The sequence below is a fragment of the Leptonotus elevatus genome, chromosome 4, assembly GCF_054856555.1.
Source record: "Leptonotus elevatus isolate MCC_2025b chromosome 4, RoL_Lele_1.0, whole genome shotgun sequence".
Taxonomy (NCBI): domain Eukaryota; kingdom Metazoa; phylum Chordata; class Actinopteri; order Syngnathiformes; family Syngnathidae; genus Leptonotus; species Leptonotus elevatus.
This window is the reverse complement of record NC_141242.1, coordinates 16,355,530-16,372,736: the sequence shown is the minus strand read 5'-3', so window position 1 is coordinate 16,372,736 and position 17,207 is coordinate 16,355,530. Positions and strand designations below refer to the sequence as shown.

The window sequence follows — 17,207 nt, the reverse complement described above, 5'->3', positions numbered from 1 at the left end:
TTTTATCACACCTGACACTTTTCTCCACCCGTTCCAGCCTGCCTGCACACGCTTCATCCCTTCTTTTCCACACTCTCCATTGCTCTGGACTGTTGACTCTAAATATTTAAACTCCTCCACCTTCTTGGTCTCTTCTAACCTCACTCTCCCACTTGGGTCTCATTCACACATAGATACTCCGTTGCTACGGCTAACCTTCATTCCCCTCCTTTCCAGGGCAAACCTCTACGCCTCGAGCTTCTCCTCCACCTGTTCCCTGCTCTCACTACAGATCACAATGTCATCTGCAAACATCATAGTCCATGGAGATTCCTGTCTAACCTCGTCTGTCATCCTGGCCATTACCATAGCGAACAAGAAGGGGCTCAAAGCTGATCCCTGATGTAGTCCCACCTCCACTTTGAACTCCTCCGTCACACCTACAGCACACCTCACCACTGTCTTACAGTCCTCATACATGTCCTGCACCACTTGAACATACTTCTCTGCTACTCCGGACTTCTTCATACAAAACCACAGTTCCTCTCTGGGCACCCTGTCATAAGCTTTCTCCAGATCTACAAAGACACAATGCAGCTCCTTCTGACCTCCTCTGTACTTCTCTATCAACATCCTCAAAGCAAATACTGCAACTGTGGTACTCTTTTTTTTACATGAAACCATACTGCTCGCAGAGCGTCTCAATTCTCTGAAATGCATCGGACAACTGAGATAGACACACTACACACTCACACCCGTCGCCGGGAACGCGAAACCAAGGAGCACAAAGGCGGAAGCGCAAGTACTGGGACGGGGCCCACATGATGCAAACCGGAACCAGAAACAAAACTGAAACAAAGCTGATGAGTGAAAACCCGGAAGTCGGAAGTCCCGTCTCCTCCGTGGCATATACCTCATTGTGTTTTGTTGGCAGTGTTTGGACTAACACATTACAAAACTAGCGATGTACACAATCATTACGTTTCTCAGTAACTAATGCAACATTACATTCCTCGGTAACTCATCTCATCAGTAAAATATCCCTATGGCCCAGCTGGGGCATTTAACCATCACTATAGTTCTTTGGGTCACACAACACGGGACACATCACAACCAGAAGAACCTGCTTCCAACCCCTTGCCTTGAGGCCTCTGTGAAGATTAAGGATCCTATTACCTTTTCCTCACGTCCCGGTGTCGCCCCTCGGGCCAACAACAGTGTTACTAGCCGGTGTGCCACCTTTACACATAATGCACTGCGCGCACTTTGCTTATGGAAAATCGCCCACATCAAAGGGAACAAATTTGCTATAGTGCATGAACATGTTTGGCATTTGAAATACTGTAAATGAGACGATTGAAGCTACGCGGTTGAGAGAATTAATGGGTAGCTGGATTAGGGTTGTCTAAATGTAAATATGAGTAACAAATTCATAAAATTAAGCACCCGCTGGGGCTCGTGATGGCAGGCTGATACTGAAGCTTCAAAGCAAGCTTCGAAGCAAGATGTAGAGTAGAAGATTTCTATTGAAGCACTGCTTCGAAGCTTGCTTCACATCACGTGACATATGACGTATGAAACAGCTTCATTAACTTGAATGAAGCACATGACTGGTTCGGGGTCCAATCGGATGATAATGTGGTGAGTCGTTGGAGTGGCGCTAGCATCTCACTGATTTGAATATATGAATGAATAGCCAATAGCCCATACACGCTCATGCAAATCGTTGAAGCAACAGTCAACAAATCGTCATATTGTTTTCGCAGTCTTATTCAGGTGTTCCAAAGCACGATCAACAGCCACCCTGACTTGTTCCTCACCTTGAAATGAGCTATCCAGGATCGCTAAACGTGAAGGCTAAAGTAAAAATTGTGCAGCATTACGAACGGAGGATCAAAAGACAACGAGTATCAGAATTGTGTTATGGATTCCTATAAATGAGACAAAATCTATTGTTTGTGCCTAGTTTTATACTTGAGTGTCCACATCTTGTTAATCTTATCCGAATATATATTACATAATGCATCCGTGTTTTGATACCTGCCAGCCTCACTTGTATACGCAGTAGCCTTAAGTCCTATCCTGACAGCTGCATTAAACGTGCTACAATGCTACGTAACATGACTGCATGTTTGTCCAAGACTGGATTTGAAAAGAATTGTGTAAGCTCTGGTATTCAGTTGCAACACCAGAGATCAGATGCCATTGAAATTCTCGCATCACGGAACAAGTGACACTGAACTAATGTCACTGCATTTTCAAAAACAAAATAATAAGGTGTGGTGCTTGTTGACATAATTCCCCCGTGGAAATAATGATTGTTGAGTGTGTTTGTAGGGGGTGTGGTGTTGGTTATTGGAGTGATGTACTTCCACAAACTTACTGTAATTCGATACACCTCTCTCGCCTCCTTTCCTTTGGCACCACAAAGGACACTTATCAATGAAGAATAATGTAGCTTTGTATTAAATAAGAGTAAATGTCCCCAAAGCAGATGTCTGTGTAGCCAGGAACCAGGTTAGTCGGACCAACGTTTATCATCATCCCACATCTCATATGGGTTTTGAATAATTTCAATTTCGTAAGAAATACATATATTATGCTTCTCTGTACCCGTGCATGCGCCAAAAAAATTTATACGTACATATACAGCTCGTAGGCAGTTAGTATAGGGCGGGGGTAGGAGAGTGCGGTGGTCACTATTTTTTAACAAGTTAAAAAATAATAATAAGACGGTATGTGCTGCTTTGAAGACCCCCTTTTTATTTTATCACTCAGTTTCTTAGACGGTTAGACCCCAATATTAGATTTGGCAGGCATATTTTGTTGAATTAAAGTTATAATTCAAAGGATGAAACTGGCTAAATTCAAAAAGTGTCGGGGGAAAATGGTGCCTCATTCGAGTGATCTCCACCTCACAACATGATGGCATTACACAGGCACACCCAATATTTCCCCAGAACTGTCTAATCACTAACAATACACACGTTCATCACTAAAATGCAGGCACGTGCAGAGGGGGTGGGGACTATGGGTGCCGACACTGATGCCATTTATTTATTTATCTATTTTTAAAAATAGTTTGTGAAAGTACTTTTGTTGCCTTTCAAAACTAAAATTCAGAAACATACTTCACATAAAACAAATTATTAATATTATTTTATCATTGATGACGTCATACTACGAGACGCGCCCCATTTTGCCAGATCGCTCGCCACGACACCTGCGGTCGTTAAATTGGTCTCTCCGTTTGTATTTACGTAGTCTCAATCACAGTAAACAAAAGCCAAGGTCATAGAACGCAGAAAACTCAAGCAAAACCAATGTTTTTATTTTGATAGATCTTGTAGCCATGATCACATAGCATGCTGCGTGCTAGCCTAGCTTCAATTGAAATGTAGTGACAGAAGTTGTAATGAGCCTCGCAACTACGATGAAGTCTGACATTTGGGCGCAGTTGGTTCTGAGGACGCGGGGAAGATATCCCCCTCAGTTTCATAAATACCACGATCCTTTCCATCCACTTTCTCCGGTAAAACTAACGTTAATCTTCCATTGGGACTGGCATGGAGCTTGAGTAGTGTGTACACTGTACAGCTTCTGCTCTAACTACTGATGCGTTTAATGTACACAGAATATGTCGGAATTTGTAATACTCACTCCGAATTTTTATAAAATCTTCCTGAAAACTCTAACTTTTAGCATGTACTCAATGATAGCTGAATTGAAATATACTTAAACATGTATGTGGAAATTTCTACATTATCTTTGTTTTTATTTTAACTAAGAGCTCATTTTGGGGGTTTTGCGGTCAGAGTAAGGTCCTAATAGGAAACATGTAGAAGTGTGTTCAGAAATTAGGGGGACAATGAAGAACCAAAGAAAAAAAAAACAATCACAGCGTTTTATCAAAATCAAACATTGTAGCTTGCTGAGATGTGGCAGTTACATTAATTGTTGGGTACAGTCCCAATAATGATATATTAACATCTACACTTGCAGAAAAATAATAAAAGGCATTTGCTCTTACCTGAATCAAGCTAAATGTAAAGTAAGGCATTTTTTATGCTACTTGCACTATAAGAAAATCCTAATTGTGTTCCTTAAAATGTAAATTTCATGTTTTTATTCAAGTAAATTTGTTGTTCATAAATGATTCTTCATACACAAATGTCAAAACGTTTTTATGGTGATTGGCATTGGCATTGCAGACAAAAAACAGTTTCATTATGTGTGATTTATTTTTTTAGCCATTATTTCAAATAATAATTTACAATGGTTACCCCCCCCCCCACACCCCTATTTAGAAATTTAGAAAATACTAATCAGTAAACTTGTACATGTACAATGTAAGATTTGTATGAAAATGTATTTATCGGAAACTTCAGGCTTATAAGCCACTGTATTTAACAAATAGGTTGCAGTCTGTTTCATGTTTGAACAGCACTGAAATAAAATATTAAGGCTTAATGTTTCATTAATATAACATTCTTCCATGCTTAAAGTGTGAACCCTAACCCAAAGTAAGACATTTTGTTGAATATTTCCATCAAAAAGTGATGTTTAAAAATCTATTTGGCCTTCGTATTGAATCGATTTGAGAATTGCGCACTGTAATACACCTAGTGGTAGTAGTGACTGTATTTTATATTGAGCTACAGAGGCTTTTAGATTTTTGCAAATCACTGTGCTAATAATTAGCAAAAAATGGGAACTGTAATATATATATATATATATATTTAATAACTACAGCGCACTCTCGGGATTTCCTTTTATGGTAATATGTTGTAAAGAAGGGGCGTGGTTAGGAATGTGACGTCATCATTTCGCGCCATACACCCGGAAGCGGAGCTTGTTCGTCAGTAGGTTAGCGGTGTTAACGAGTCATTTTTATGAGTAACTTTAAATCAGTCGTCATATACCCAACGCCGAATTGTGCGGAGCAACTTTAAGATGAGCGAGACAGAAAATGAGAAGGTAACAATGTAACACGTAACTGCAGACGCATTTGTTCGATTAGCATTGTGACCGTGAGCTCTTGTTGAATTTTTTGACCATTCGTTCTTTATCTTCAGGGTCCTGCAGCCCTGAGGGAAGAGGGGAACAATCTTTTCAAGGCCGGGGACTTGCAAAGTGCTGTGTGTTGTTACACCAGAGCACTGAAGCTGAGTGACAACAGACAAGAAAGCGCTGTACTTTACCGCAACCGCTCTGCATGCTACTTGAAACTAGAGGACTATAACAAGGCAGAGGCGGATGCCTCCAAATGTAATATATTCTTTCTTGTGCATGGTGTAATATCAATATATATATTTTTAAATTATGATTATGCTTTATGCAAAATGTATTGGAAATGTATTTCTTAAAATACACTTAATCTGAAACCCGATTCAAACTTTGGGTAATTCAATGTGATTATTGTAGCTCGGCAATGTAAACACCCAAGTTAAAACAAAACAAAAAGAAGACAGAAAAACTTCTTTTTTTTTACTACAATAATTAAATTTTACGCTGTTTGTAATTATTGCATTAATGTATTGCTCTATGTGCATGTCTCTTGGCTATCAAAAAATCAGGATAATTGTCTTTGTAAACTAAGGCATGTTTTAATATCCAGTACAGTAAGTACAGTTCTGTTACCGGATTGCATTACATTTTGCAGGTGAACATAATCTTATGGCCAGTGTGTGTATGTGTACAATTCACTTTTAGTCATTTTTGTTCATTTGTGTTTTAGCTCTCGATGCTGACCCAAGTGATGTGAAAGCCAGGTTTCGGAGGGCCCAGGCTTTCCAGAAACTTGGACGTCTTGACCAGGCGTTCATGGATGCACAGAGGTGTGCCCAGCTTGAGCCCAAAAACAAAGCCTTCCAAGATCTCCTCAGACAGCTGGGGGCAAACATCCAGCAGAAGGTGATGTAATGCATGTGATTAATTTGTGATCTTCTAAAACAAAACAAAAAATAGTGCTTTTTTAAAAAATCTTATCTTTGTAGTCGCTACAGTCAAACTCGACAGATGCACGTGTGCGACAGATGTTCTCACTTCTTGTTGATACATCTGTGAACGATTCTGACCGACAAAAGGTATGTTTGCCCTCACATGCAAGAACGCACAAAAGATAATGATTATTTTATTTTTCTTGTGGTGTAGTTCTGCCCAAATAATGTTGTCAATTAACTCATTTCAGGCTGCACAGAATCTAGTGGTGTTATCTCGAGAAGACGCAGGAGCTGAACAGATCTTCCGTAATGATGGTGTGAGGCTGATTGACCAACTTCTTCATTCAAAGCAGGAGGATGTTGTCCTTTCTGCTCTGAGGACGCTGGTTGGCTTGTGTACAGAACATCAGTCCAGAGTAAGGCAAACATTTTACATCCATTCCTAGTGGACTTTGGTGAAGAGTTGGGCTAAACCTTGGGCTTACAATCATGCCAATGGACATATGACTCCAGTTAATTCAAGAAGCATGATTTTGGAATGCGCGTGAAAGCCAGAATACCAAGAGAAAACAAACACAAGAAGAACACGTGCAAGCTCCACCCAGGGGGGTCTATGCTGAGATTTAAATGCAGAACCTTTTGACTCTGAGGCAGTGATGCTAATGACCACTAACTTACCATGCTCTTCTCCCAGCAAGTTATACCGGTTTTTTTTGCAAGTATTATACTAAACTTTTACAATATTTTTACCAACAGTTCATAAACCACATACATTAGATCGATTACCCCAATATTTGAAACATCTTGTCCAACTTGCAATTTCAACTGCATTAGGAAATCCAGAAAAACCTACAGTCCATTGCTGTTGGCTATGTCCATGATGGTGTACTTCTATTTTGTGGACTTACAATGAATTAACATTATTTATCCACATTATTCAAAGACAATGGCCATCCACCTTATACCACAGGGTTTTGCCTTTCTGTTCTTAATGCTGGAATGTATGGTTTTATTCTTAGACTATGGCAATAGTGAATGAGCTGGGCATGGAGCAACTGTGTGCAGTCATGGGATCAGGAGACTCTGCTGTTTCTCTGGCCACCTGCCACCTGCTGCAGGTGATGTTTGAGGCGCTAACAGAGGGCATGAAGAGAGAGATCAGGGGAAAGGAAGAAGCCCTACTTCCTGGTGAGTTTACTGACTCCAGTCATTTTTGTTGTTTCATAAAATGCTTGTTTCTCTTGATTGTTGGAATTTGACTTGACATTTTAAAGGAAACGTGAGAACTCCAACAGGAATACAGAAAATTGTTACTTAAAACAATACCTGCATAATATTTAAACTTTTTATGAATATAAAAGACAGTATTGGTGAGGTGCCTTCTCTCAGGTATGTTCAGTGTTTGTTGGCTGTATTGATTTTAAAACAGAACCATCCAAAGAGCTTCGCTCAATGTTGCGTCACCTCCTGGAGATGTTGCCGGCATCAAATGTGTCAGGACCTGGCAGAGACAACGCCATCAACCTTCTAGTCAAACAAGTACCCCGCAAGTCCTTAAAGAACCCAGACAACTCCCTGACACTATGGGTGATAGACCAGGGTATGTCCGTCTCCAAAAGTATTTTAGTTCTATTAAGAATCACATTTTACAATTATGAGTCTAGTTGCTTTAATAAGAGATGAGGAAATGGGTGTGCATGCTTGCCATTCGAAAATTAAGGCAATTAGTATTTTGTAGTTCCATGTCTTTACGCAGATCAATTAATTCCTCTTGCAGGCCTGAAGAAGATTTTGGAGGTGGCTGCATCAGTGCCTGAGCTCTCAGAAGGGCCAACACTCACAGAGAACTCCCACATGAGCTGCTCAGTCTTGCTTAGCAAGCTTTATGATGATCTTCAAAGTGACAAGGAGAGGGAGAACTTTAACAAACTGTGTGAAGACTACGTTCAGTGAGTTGGTCACCCAGGTTTCGCAAAATTATTCCAACTCTGTGACAAAATAGCAGAGAAAATTGCTCTTCCTTTAACTATTGCTGTTTCTATTTGTATTTAGACAACACTTTAACCAAACGGGCCTTGAAGCCAAGCTGCGAGCCATCCAGACCGTATCTGTGCTCCTCCAAGGGCCAAGTGACGTTGGCAACCGAACCTTGGAGATGTCAGGAATGATGAATGCAGTTATAGCCTTGTGTGCCTCAGAAGATGTCATCTACCAGCAAGTAGCAGTAGAGGCTCTTATTCATGCAGCAGGTAAAGCTAAGAGGGCTTCCATGATCACAGCCAAAGGTGTAGCGCTTCTCAAGGACCTCTACAAGAAAAGCGAGAATGACAGGATACGTGTGAGAGCCCTGGTGGTAAGAAAGCTTTCGTAGATGTGAGCATCCATAAATGTAGACCGGAACTATCATTGATCTCTGGTGATTATACAGGGTTTGTGCAAGCTTGGATCAGCAGGAGGGACCGATTTCAGCATGAAGCAGTTTGCAGAAGGATCAACACTAAAGCTTTCCAAACAATGCCGGAAGTATGTATGACTGCTTAATTTTCCAACTGAATACAATTTAGGACTAAGTTGCTGTTGGAGGGAAAAACAGATAAGTGGTGGTTGATGGATACTTCCCTGTTAGGTGGCTTTGTAATGAGTCTCTGCCCCCTACATCCCGTCGGTGGTCCGTGGAAGGTCTTGCCTATCTCACCTTTGATGCTGATGTGAAAGAGGACTTGGTCGAACACAGGAATGCTCTTCAGGCCATGTTTGAATTGGCAAAGGTTTGAGTGAGACATGTTTTTAGTTGTGTAGTACGTGAAACTACAATCAGTATAATACACATACCAAGCCTTTTTTTTATTTTTTTTTGCAGTCTGAGGACAAAACAGTGCTCTTTGCTGTAGGCTCCACTCTGGTGAATTGCACCAACAGCTATGAGGTGGAAAAGCCTGACCCTCAGATGGTGGAGCTGGCCAAGTATGCAAAGCAGCATGTGCCAGAGGAACACCCAAAGGTATGCCAATACCCTTTTTTAAATGGTTACCCGTATCCGCTTCTAATTCCTGAAATATCTCTTACGATGGATAGATCCAATGCTTTAACTGTGTATTATTAAATCAGTCTTATCCTGTAAAACAAGATAATGTGAAACTATCTGATCTACCAGGATGCAGCTTCCTGTGTAGAGAAGAGGCTAATAAGGTTACTGGAGGCTGGAGTGGTTTCTGCGTTAGTGTGCATGGTCAAACATGAGAGTCCGGCTCTCACAGAAGCTTGTAGAGAATGTATTGCCAGGTATGAAGTTAGTCTGAGTCTTTTTTTGTTGTTGTCTTTGTGCCACCCATCTGTACATTTCCTCAGTCTGTTTTTTCCATGTTTCACGAAAGGGTGTTCTTGGCTTTGGTGGAGCGACAGGAAGACAGAGGCACTGTAGTGGCTCAGGGTGGGGGAAAGGTACATTACACTGATATGCTTATTTGACCCCTACCTGAGGGTTATTGTACTGTATGTTGATTGTTTTCCGAAATAGGCTCTCATCCCACTTGCATCTGATAACACTGAAGTAGGAAAAGTGAAAGCAGCACAAGCACTTTCCAAAATAACCATCACATCCAATCCAGAGATTGCCTTCCCCGGAGAAAGGGTAAAAAAAAAAATCGACTAATGTACTCTGCTTTTAAAACTACATTTGGTGTTAAAGTAATCTTGTGTTGCTATTTCAGATTTATGAGGTTGTGCGCCCCTTTATCAGCCTCTTAAATCTACATTGCACCCTGCTACAGAACTTTGAGGCACTCATGGCTTTGACGAACCTGGCCGGAATCAGTGAGAGACTCAGGTTGGCCACTAGGGAGAAGACTTTCCTAAGAAAGTCACATGAAATGGCTAAAAAAAAAATCATCTAGTCTACAAATCTATATCGTCCTGTGTGTGTGTGTTTTTTTTAAGACAAAAACGTTTTTTTAGTCTTAAAAAATAAAAAACACAGGGTCACATGAAATGGTTTCTCCTACAGATAATCCAGCCGCTGTTTTTTTTTGTAGCACACGAAGGTGACATATATACATAATGTATACGTTCTCATGGTAATCTTGCTCTTTTTACCTAAAAAAATTCACTAAAGGGAGCTCTGCTATGTAAATAAAGTACAAGTAGATGTTACCAGTACCACCAAGTTTGGAAGCCTGTATTAAATAATGTACAGTTTTAGGCCTTCTTTCTTCTCATTAACTCTTTATGTATGGTCGTAACATTTCCTCAAATGTAGTAATTACACAAAGTCTGATATGGGTTTGTGTTGCTGCTTTTGTTGTTCACAGACAAAAGATAATAAAAGAGAAAGCTGTGCCAAAAATTGAAGGCTACATGTTTGAAGAGCACGCCCTGGTCCGAGCAGCTGCCACAGAGTGCATGTGTAACCTTATCCTGAGCACAGAGGTTTGGCATACAACCCGTGACGCAGAGGCATGTTTTGAAAGCCGAACTGGAAATCCTAACGGCGAATTTGCCCTGATGTGTACGGTCAGGTGCAAGAGCTGTACCTTGCCACTGGTAATGATCGCCTGAAGCTGCTTGTCCTCTACTGTGGCGAGGAGGACGAAAGGCTTCGAAGAGCTGCTGCAGGAACACTGGCCATGCTGACTGCTGAGCAGCCTGAGATTTGCGCTCGTATCACCACGACCGTGAGTCCCTCATCTCTACCTCCATGTTGCACTCGAAATTGCTGCTCTCATGATTCCTGTTTTTTTTCCCAGACCACCCACTGGCTGGAGATCCTGCAGGCCCTGCTGCTCAGTGAAATATCTGACTTGCGCCATCGTGGAGCAGTCATCGTTTGTAACATGATGCAAGCCGAGAAGAGTCTGGCAGAGACACTTATTGAGAGTGAAATCCTGGAGATTCTGTCTGTCTTGACAAAGGGAGGACAGGGCAAACCAGAAGCAGTCTCAAAGGTAGCTCAGAACTGCCTGGATAAGGCAATGGAGTATGGCATCATCATGAGTAGAGAGGGAAAGGCTGGAAGGAACTAAAGCCTGTACCACCTCCACTGTGTGAATCTGCATCCTATCAGAGCCATATCCAGCACTTAAACACTTCAGCCATTTCAACTGTGCTGGTCTTCAGTTTTGTATGAATTACAAAGCTCCTAAAAGACCAGAACATTCCTTAATTTAGTCAAAGAAATGACCCCAAAACATTTTTTGTCACGGCTTTTATACAAGCTTCATTAAGCGTTTGCAATAAATACTCTGTATTTATCACTCTATCACAAATATGTTTATATATACAATGCATAAAAAAAATCATGGTTCATTAAAAAAAAAAAATCATGGTTCACTTTTCATACTTGCTTTTCTACACTATTTGAAAATTGTTCATCGTTTGATCGCGTGTGCGTGTTCAGGTGCTATAATGCACATTGCACAATAAAATGAAGCACTACCACTTTCAGGAATGACTTTGTGAATGCGCATGCGCAATGTCGGTCACTTTTGTGGGAAGTCTGCCCTGCACTGTTCCACAGTCCTGGCACAGTAACCTAAACGGTTCTAATGCGCTGGTTCGGGTTCGGCTTTAACGCCTTTGGACAGATACGTGTAGGAGAACGTGTTGATAAATGCGACACCGCCGAAAGAGTTAAAGTGATAACGCCAGTAGAGTTGAAGTGTCATGTTGACGAAAGCTGCGGTTCGAAAATAAGTGGACTCCGAGCGAGTTGGAGTCGAAGAGTAACCCTTCACTCGAATGGTGAGTTAAAGATGAAACGTGTAATTTGGTTATAAATGCGTATGCAGTATCACAATATCCGAATAATGACTCAACCTCGCTATGTTGCTGCTAGGTGCCCACTGTTTGTGCTTTACAGGTTTCCACGCTGCCAGTGGGATTTGTGGGACAGGGTGCACGGACGCCATTGTCGGGGAGTCTTTCTTAATCCTCGCCTTTACCGACAGAGTTGAGTCATGGGACCTAGACAACGAGAAGAAGACCCCAGTATGGAGCATGGAAGTCAAAACTGCACCCGATGGCGCTGCAGGTAACAGCTACTTTACTGTACGGCTGTGGGGGCGTTTAAAGGAAGACGCTATTTGCCACAGCGCCACCCTCTGGACTGCTTTGGGTGTTTGGCCCAACGTTGCAAAAATCTTTACTGAAGTCCCATTTTGTTGGTTTCCAGGTACGCCACTGAATCTGCCATTAATCTCTGATGGTTACATTGCCACAAAACCTCCCTTCTACTGGCCATTATCTCCGCACCTGAAGGCCACCAGGCTGGCACTGGGTGCAGAGCACAGCGTTCTCCTCAGTGCCTCTGGAGCTGTGTATACCTGGGGACTGGGCAGGTATCACTCACACACCTGTCTTTCTAAGCCTCTATTGAGTCAATGTATATATTTTACTTAACAAATAAAAAGTGGATACACAGAATAATGATGTACTTTACTGGCAAAATTAAAAGAGAACAAAGCTACCTTATTTGTAGTAAGGATAACATTTTTGACCAATCAAATGAAATCAGGTAATTTCCCAGAGCACACCTTGTGAGCTTTTTCTGCAATCAGGTTTGGAATCACTGATATCAAGCAGTCATTGATTCCCAGTGACACTTGATTTGTCCAAAAATTACAATGTATCTATGTTCAACCAACAATTTTCCACTAGATGGCAGAGGGTACACGATTAACCTGTCCATCCACCATTTCATGTCATTAGTTTTTTTCCCCCTGCATGTACCTGTAAAATGTTCCTTGGCCCAATAAAGGTTAGGTATCCCTGCTCTCCATAACACATTCATTACAGTATTTTTTTATTTTTTTATCCCCCCCCTCTCTCAGTCACGGTCAGTTAGGACACAGTGTTCTCTCATCCGAAGAGCATCCCAGGGTAGTGGAGGCGCTTTGGGGCATGACCATGAGCTGCGTGGCTACAGGAGGCTGGCACACTGTCTGTGTTAGTGGTAAGACGATCTCATAAGGAAGTCAGAGTAATTTTAAATGTCTCAAATTTTATGGCAATTTTGTATGTCTCTTTAAATATTGTATTATGTGGAGCACATTGAGGCACCTTGTGTATGAAATGCACAATATACATAAAGCTGACTTGCTTCATCTGCTATGCATATAAATGGTACACCGATGTATTGACAGATGGGGGTGATCTGTATGTGTGGGGCTGGAATGAGAATGGCCAGCTTGGTCTTCCCTCACGGGCTGCGAGGGCACAGAAGCATCAAAATAGTCAGACAGTAGCAGGTTGGTCAACTACTTAACAAGAATATTTAAATCCAAATGAAGCTAGGCTTACCATCTATTGATCTTTCAACTGTTATGTTACAGACATGTCTTCCTATAAAGACACGCCGGAGGGAGAGATGGACAAAGAAGTGTTCATTTCCATCCAGGCATTCCCAGCACTAGTGGATGTCACTCCATCGTGTGACATTAAGACGGTTGGCTGTGGCTCTCGACATACAGCTGCAGTGACATGTGAGAAATCTCACTTCCACATGTCCACATAAAATTGTTATTGGAAAGTTTTGTTTTGTTTTCATTAGGCTGACTAGAATTTGTTTTAACAAGTGATAATCGAACTTTTTCATTTATATTTCTGTTCACAGTTCGAGTAATGTTGTAACCTTGCGAATTTTGAACTAAATCAAATAGGAGTCTATTTTAATTGCAAAATGTTTGTGCACAGACCTCTTTTTAAAATTGTCACAAGTAACATTCTAAATGACTTCAAAACAATTTAGTTTACACATTAAAAATATTAAATTATCAAACTTGTACACACACTATATTTTTTTGTTTGTGTTTTTTTTTTTTACATCGCATTGGGTCCCCAGAAGAGCTGACGAGAAGAGTGAGTCAGATTTGAACTAACGTTTTCAATGTGATCTTTCTCATTTTAGCCACAGGTGACCTCTACACATGGGGTTGGGGTGAGTTTGAGTCAAACTCTTAATATTCGCATCAACTGAAATGTACATTTAAATTCACAGAGGCAACTTCCTTGTTTTTTCCCCCCTTCCTCTCAGGCCAATACGGACAGCTTGGATACGAGACATCCTATTCAGATGAGCCGCGTCGTGTGGAGTTCTTCAGGGAACAACAGATGCGAGTTGTCGATGTGACATGTGGGCCGTGGAATACTTTTGCTGCTGCAGTCAAGGAGGAAGTAGCTGCCACTTAAATTCTTCCTCCTACATAGACTTTGCACTATATCAAACAAACGGATAACTTTAAGGCTTGAATTACAAGTATTTAGTATATGCTCAATAAAAAGCTTGGAAATGATGGATTTTGTAAAACATTTTATATGGAAATATAAAGAGAGATTTAAAAATCACAAATGTGTGATATACATATAAGAGTAAAGTCAGTAAAGTCTATAGATAATTTACAGCAAATAACTATATAACTGATTAAACAATAATAAATGTGGGTGGTGAACTTCTGTCTTCACAGCACAATCTTGAAGGAACTGTGGAGAAGTTTTTGGAAATAAGTAAACCGTTTAGACAAACATTTATAATTTGATTTTTGTGCTCACCTGACAAAATCCGGTGACCTTGAAATAACGTGCTGAAACTCAGAGAGGTTCACGGTTCCATCCTTGTCAATGTCTGACTCATCAAGAATCTAAATGGCATCCAGTAGAAACTACAGTATTATTACACATGTCTATGTTATTTTATCTTTATTGCGTGATGTCACTCACGTTATTGATGAGTTGTCTCATCTCCTCAGTGGTTAGTCTTGTGTCGTCAGTCTCTCCAGTCAGGCAGTTGACAAGTTTCTCCAGATCACCGCAGTCAAGAGTTCCATCATCATCAAAGTCTAAACATGAAAAAATAGCATTAAATATAATGTTTGTGTGAACCAATCACGTGCGAACTTTTACCAAAGATACGGAAGGCGTAATGGGACTTGATTTCCAGTGTAGCTGAGTCACTGAAGGCACTCAAAAGATCCAGGAAGTCCTCAAAAGTGAGGCTTCCATCTTTCACTTCAGATGTTGAAAACACGTGGCAAATTCTCGTTCTAAAGGGGTTGGACTGGAACAGCAATAAGTACAAGGGTCATTGCAGTTTAGTAATAACTGGGGCACTTCCTTCTAACCATATGAAACAAACGCTTTTCGCTATAAGGAGTGTTTGAAGCTTTTTACCTTAAGTTCTGGAAAGGTGAGGACCTTCTCCATGGGCACCCTGGCATTTGGAAGGTCTTTCTCATCTTTCGAGAGCAGCTCTGTGAATCTTTTATGTGCCCTGGTAATACGCCATAACGTAATATTGTGTTACATAAGGAATGTCGTATGAATCTTGCCAGCGTGTGGTATATATACAGTATATGGCCACTTACAGAATAATTTCTTGTTTTGTTAAAAACGTCAGCTCCTAGAAGCAAAATGACAGTTACCACAACAAGAAAAACTTAGGGAAATTATGCATTACACGGCGACAACAACATGTTACTTTCCAACAAGCAAGAGAACGTCAGATTCAGAATTATGAGATGCCACTGTTGGTTCAAATTCAAAATTGGAGTACAATTTTGGATTCCTGCTTGGGCTATACACTAAAATAGCTTAAGTTGGCTAACGTCGCTGTGTGGAACAAGTGTCAGGCAGTCAAGCGTCGATACCATTTAACGTTAGCCAGGACGGCATCGTCGTTGTTTCTTTAGGATTCTAATATGTGGCCACTTACTTGGTATTCTGAGAGCAAATCCTTTCCAAGTTGACTCGCTGTTGTCCCCATCTTGTACTGTACTTTCAAACGGTAAACTTTTCTCTTGTAAACAGTGGTGCCACTTTACTTCCGGTGTTGTCGTTTCCACCCTCGGCTTAACCCTTTCATGCTTGAGAGGCTACAAATGCAGCTGCTAGTTGAAGTCCAACAGGTGGGTGGTGTATACAATAAGCCAATATGCTCAATAAAGCCTCAAAGGGCATTTCTAAGGATTGTGAGCAATAGAAGCTGTCAGCCTTATTATTATTATTTTAGACCGTAACGTTTTGCTTGAGGCTGAGATTTGTTCCCAATGTTCCATTAATCTCATATCGTTGTAACATTATATTAATAAATTTGTAATTATAAAAGGAAAAATGAGAGAACCACGTGTTATCTTACAACGTGACGCCTTAGTTTTTCCCTTACAGGAATGACAAAAGTCATAATTGCAAGCGTTTCTGCTATTTCCACATTGCAACGCTTAATTTCCATGGGGTTTTGTATTGCTTTTGCTTGTGGCTAGCATACAAACTAGACATATTGTTATAGCAGTCAAACAACATTTTATCACATTTTCAAATCAAAAGCGTCGTTTCACCTAGGAAAAATTCTGCATTCAAGAAAAGTGGGAAATCTGAATTATCCTACTCGGATTGTGTCACCTCCGATCTCAAAGCGTTCGAGGCAAATGCAAATACATATGTTCACGTGAAGCAAAGTGATTTGGAATGACTGTTAACCAGGACAACAACAAAAAAAATTGTTGTTTACATTTGCCTCAAACGTTTTGAGGGCAGAACTTGGACACTCAGAGTCGGATAAATCCGACTTCAATCTCTCCTCGAATGCAGCATAAAACCGCCATTGCATTTTCATTTATGACGTAATTTAAACAAAGTATGATGTGCAAAATATGATGGGGGAAAAAAATATTAAACCTTACGACCAGAAGCGGATTTGTGATTTAAACTTCTACAGTGCAATTTTAATTCCTAAATCATAAATAGATGTGGAACAGAAAGTAAAATTCCTGAAACAGTTTGGCTTTAGCCACACAGGTACTTCTACTCAACAGGTGGAGCCATGAGTAGACGCACCTGTGGATAAAGCCAATACTTTCTTGACATTGATTCCCCATCCCTGATCATACACAGTAGAAAATGGTGAGGAGTTCAGGCCAGATGTGTGACATTTGCTCATAATAATAATCATGAACTCATTCACGGCCATTGATGGCTATAGACGTCAAAAATTCATTTGAACAATTTCTACTAGTTTAACACCCCCCCCCCCTTTTTTTGTTAACAAGAGTATGAAAACCTAGAAACAAATATTATAAATTTAGAATAGACTATTGAAGTCATACAATTAATAACAATTAAAAAAAATAATCGCCTGACGCGATTAAAAAAAAAGATTTAAAATAATTAGGGCCGTCAGGCGGTTAACATTTTTAATCTTATTTAATCGCATGACTTTACTAGTTTTGATAAATTGCAAATTTTATATCTGTTCTAAATGTACAATAAAAAAAATCTAGGTTTTCATACTCTTGTTAACAA

The 17,207-nt window shown here is 40.5% G+C and overlaps 3 protein-coding genes across 4 annotated transcripts; 2 read left to right on the top strand and 1 right to left on the bottom strand.

Moving 5' to 3' along the window:
* Positions 1–4,811: 4,811 nt before the first annotated feature.
* On the top strand, positions 4,812–11,354 carry unc45a (unc-45 myosin chaperone A). The gene is made up of 19 exons (XM_086074752.1): positions 4,812–4,956; positions 5,055–5,247; positions 5,717–5,892; positions 5,976–6,065; positions 6,170–6,337; positions 6,941–7,109; positions 7,351–7,521; positions 7,699–7,870; positions 7,974–8,274; positions 8,350–8,444; positions 8,548–8,689; positions 8,782–8,922; positions 9,076–9,203; positions 9,296–9,362; positions 9,439–9,552; positions 9,632–9,747; positions 10,229–10,346; positions 10,436–10,591; positions 10,664–11,354. The coding sequence occupies exons 1-19, from the start codon at positions 4,933–4,935 to the stop codon at positions 10,937–10,939; spliced, it is 2,817 nt and encodes a 938-aa protein (XP_085930878.1). The 5' UTR covers positions 4,812–4,932; the 3' UTR covers positions 10,940–11,354.
* A 35-nt stretch (positions 11,355–11,389) lies between these two features.
* Positions 11,390–14,206, top strand: rccd1 (RCC1 domain containing 1). 2 transcript variants are annotated; one of them, XM_086074594.1, is made up of 8 exons: positions 11,390–11,657; positions 11,776–11,946; positions 12,088–12,253; positions 12,746–12,867; positions 13,058–13,162; positions 13,247–13,396; positions 13,822–13,851; positions 13,948–14,206. In XM_086074594.1, the coding sequence occupies exons 1-8, from the start codon at positions 11,462–11,464 to the stop codon at positions 14,100–14,102; spliced, it is 1,095 nt and encodes a 364-aa protein (XP_085930720.1). In that variant the 5' UTR covers positions 11,390–11,461; the 3' UTR covers positions 14,103–14,206. The 2 variants fall into 2 exon arrangements, with proteins under 2 accessions (XP_085930720.1, XP_085930719.1); XM_086074593.1 differs by having other exon boundaries at positions 11,752–11,946.
* On the bottom strand, positions 14,196–15,688 carry cib1 (calcium and integrin binding 1 (calmyrin)). The gene is made up of 7 exons (XM_086074596.1): positions 15,622–15,688; positions 15,275–15,309; positions 15,081–15,180; positions 14,814–14,967; positions 14,631–14,749; positions 14,463–14,551; positions 14,196–14,393 (listed from the first exon to the last, which is right to left on the bottom strand). The coding sequence occupies exons 1-7, from the start codon at positions 15,670–15,672 to the stop codon at positions 14,372–14,374; spliced, it is 570 nt and encodes a 189-aa protein (XP_085930722.1). The 5' UTR covers positions 15,673–15,688; the 3' UTR covers positions 14,196–14,371.
* Between the last annotated feature and the right edge of the window lie 1,519 nt (positions 15,689–17,207).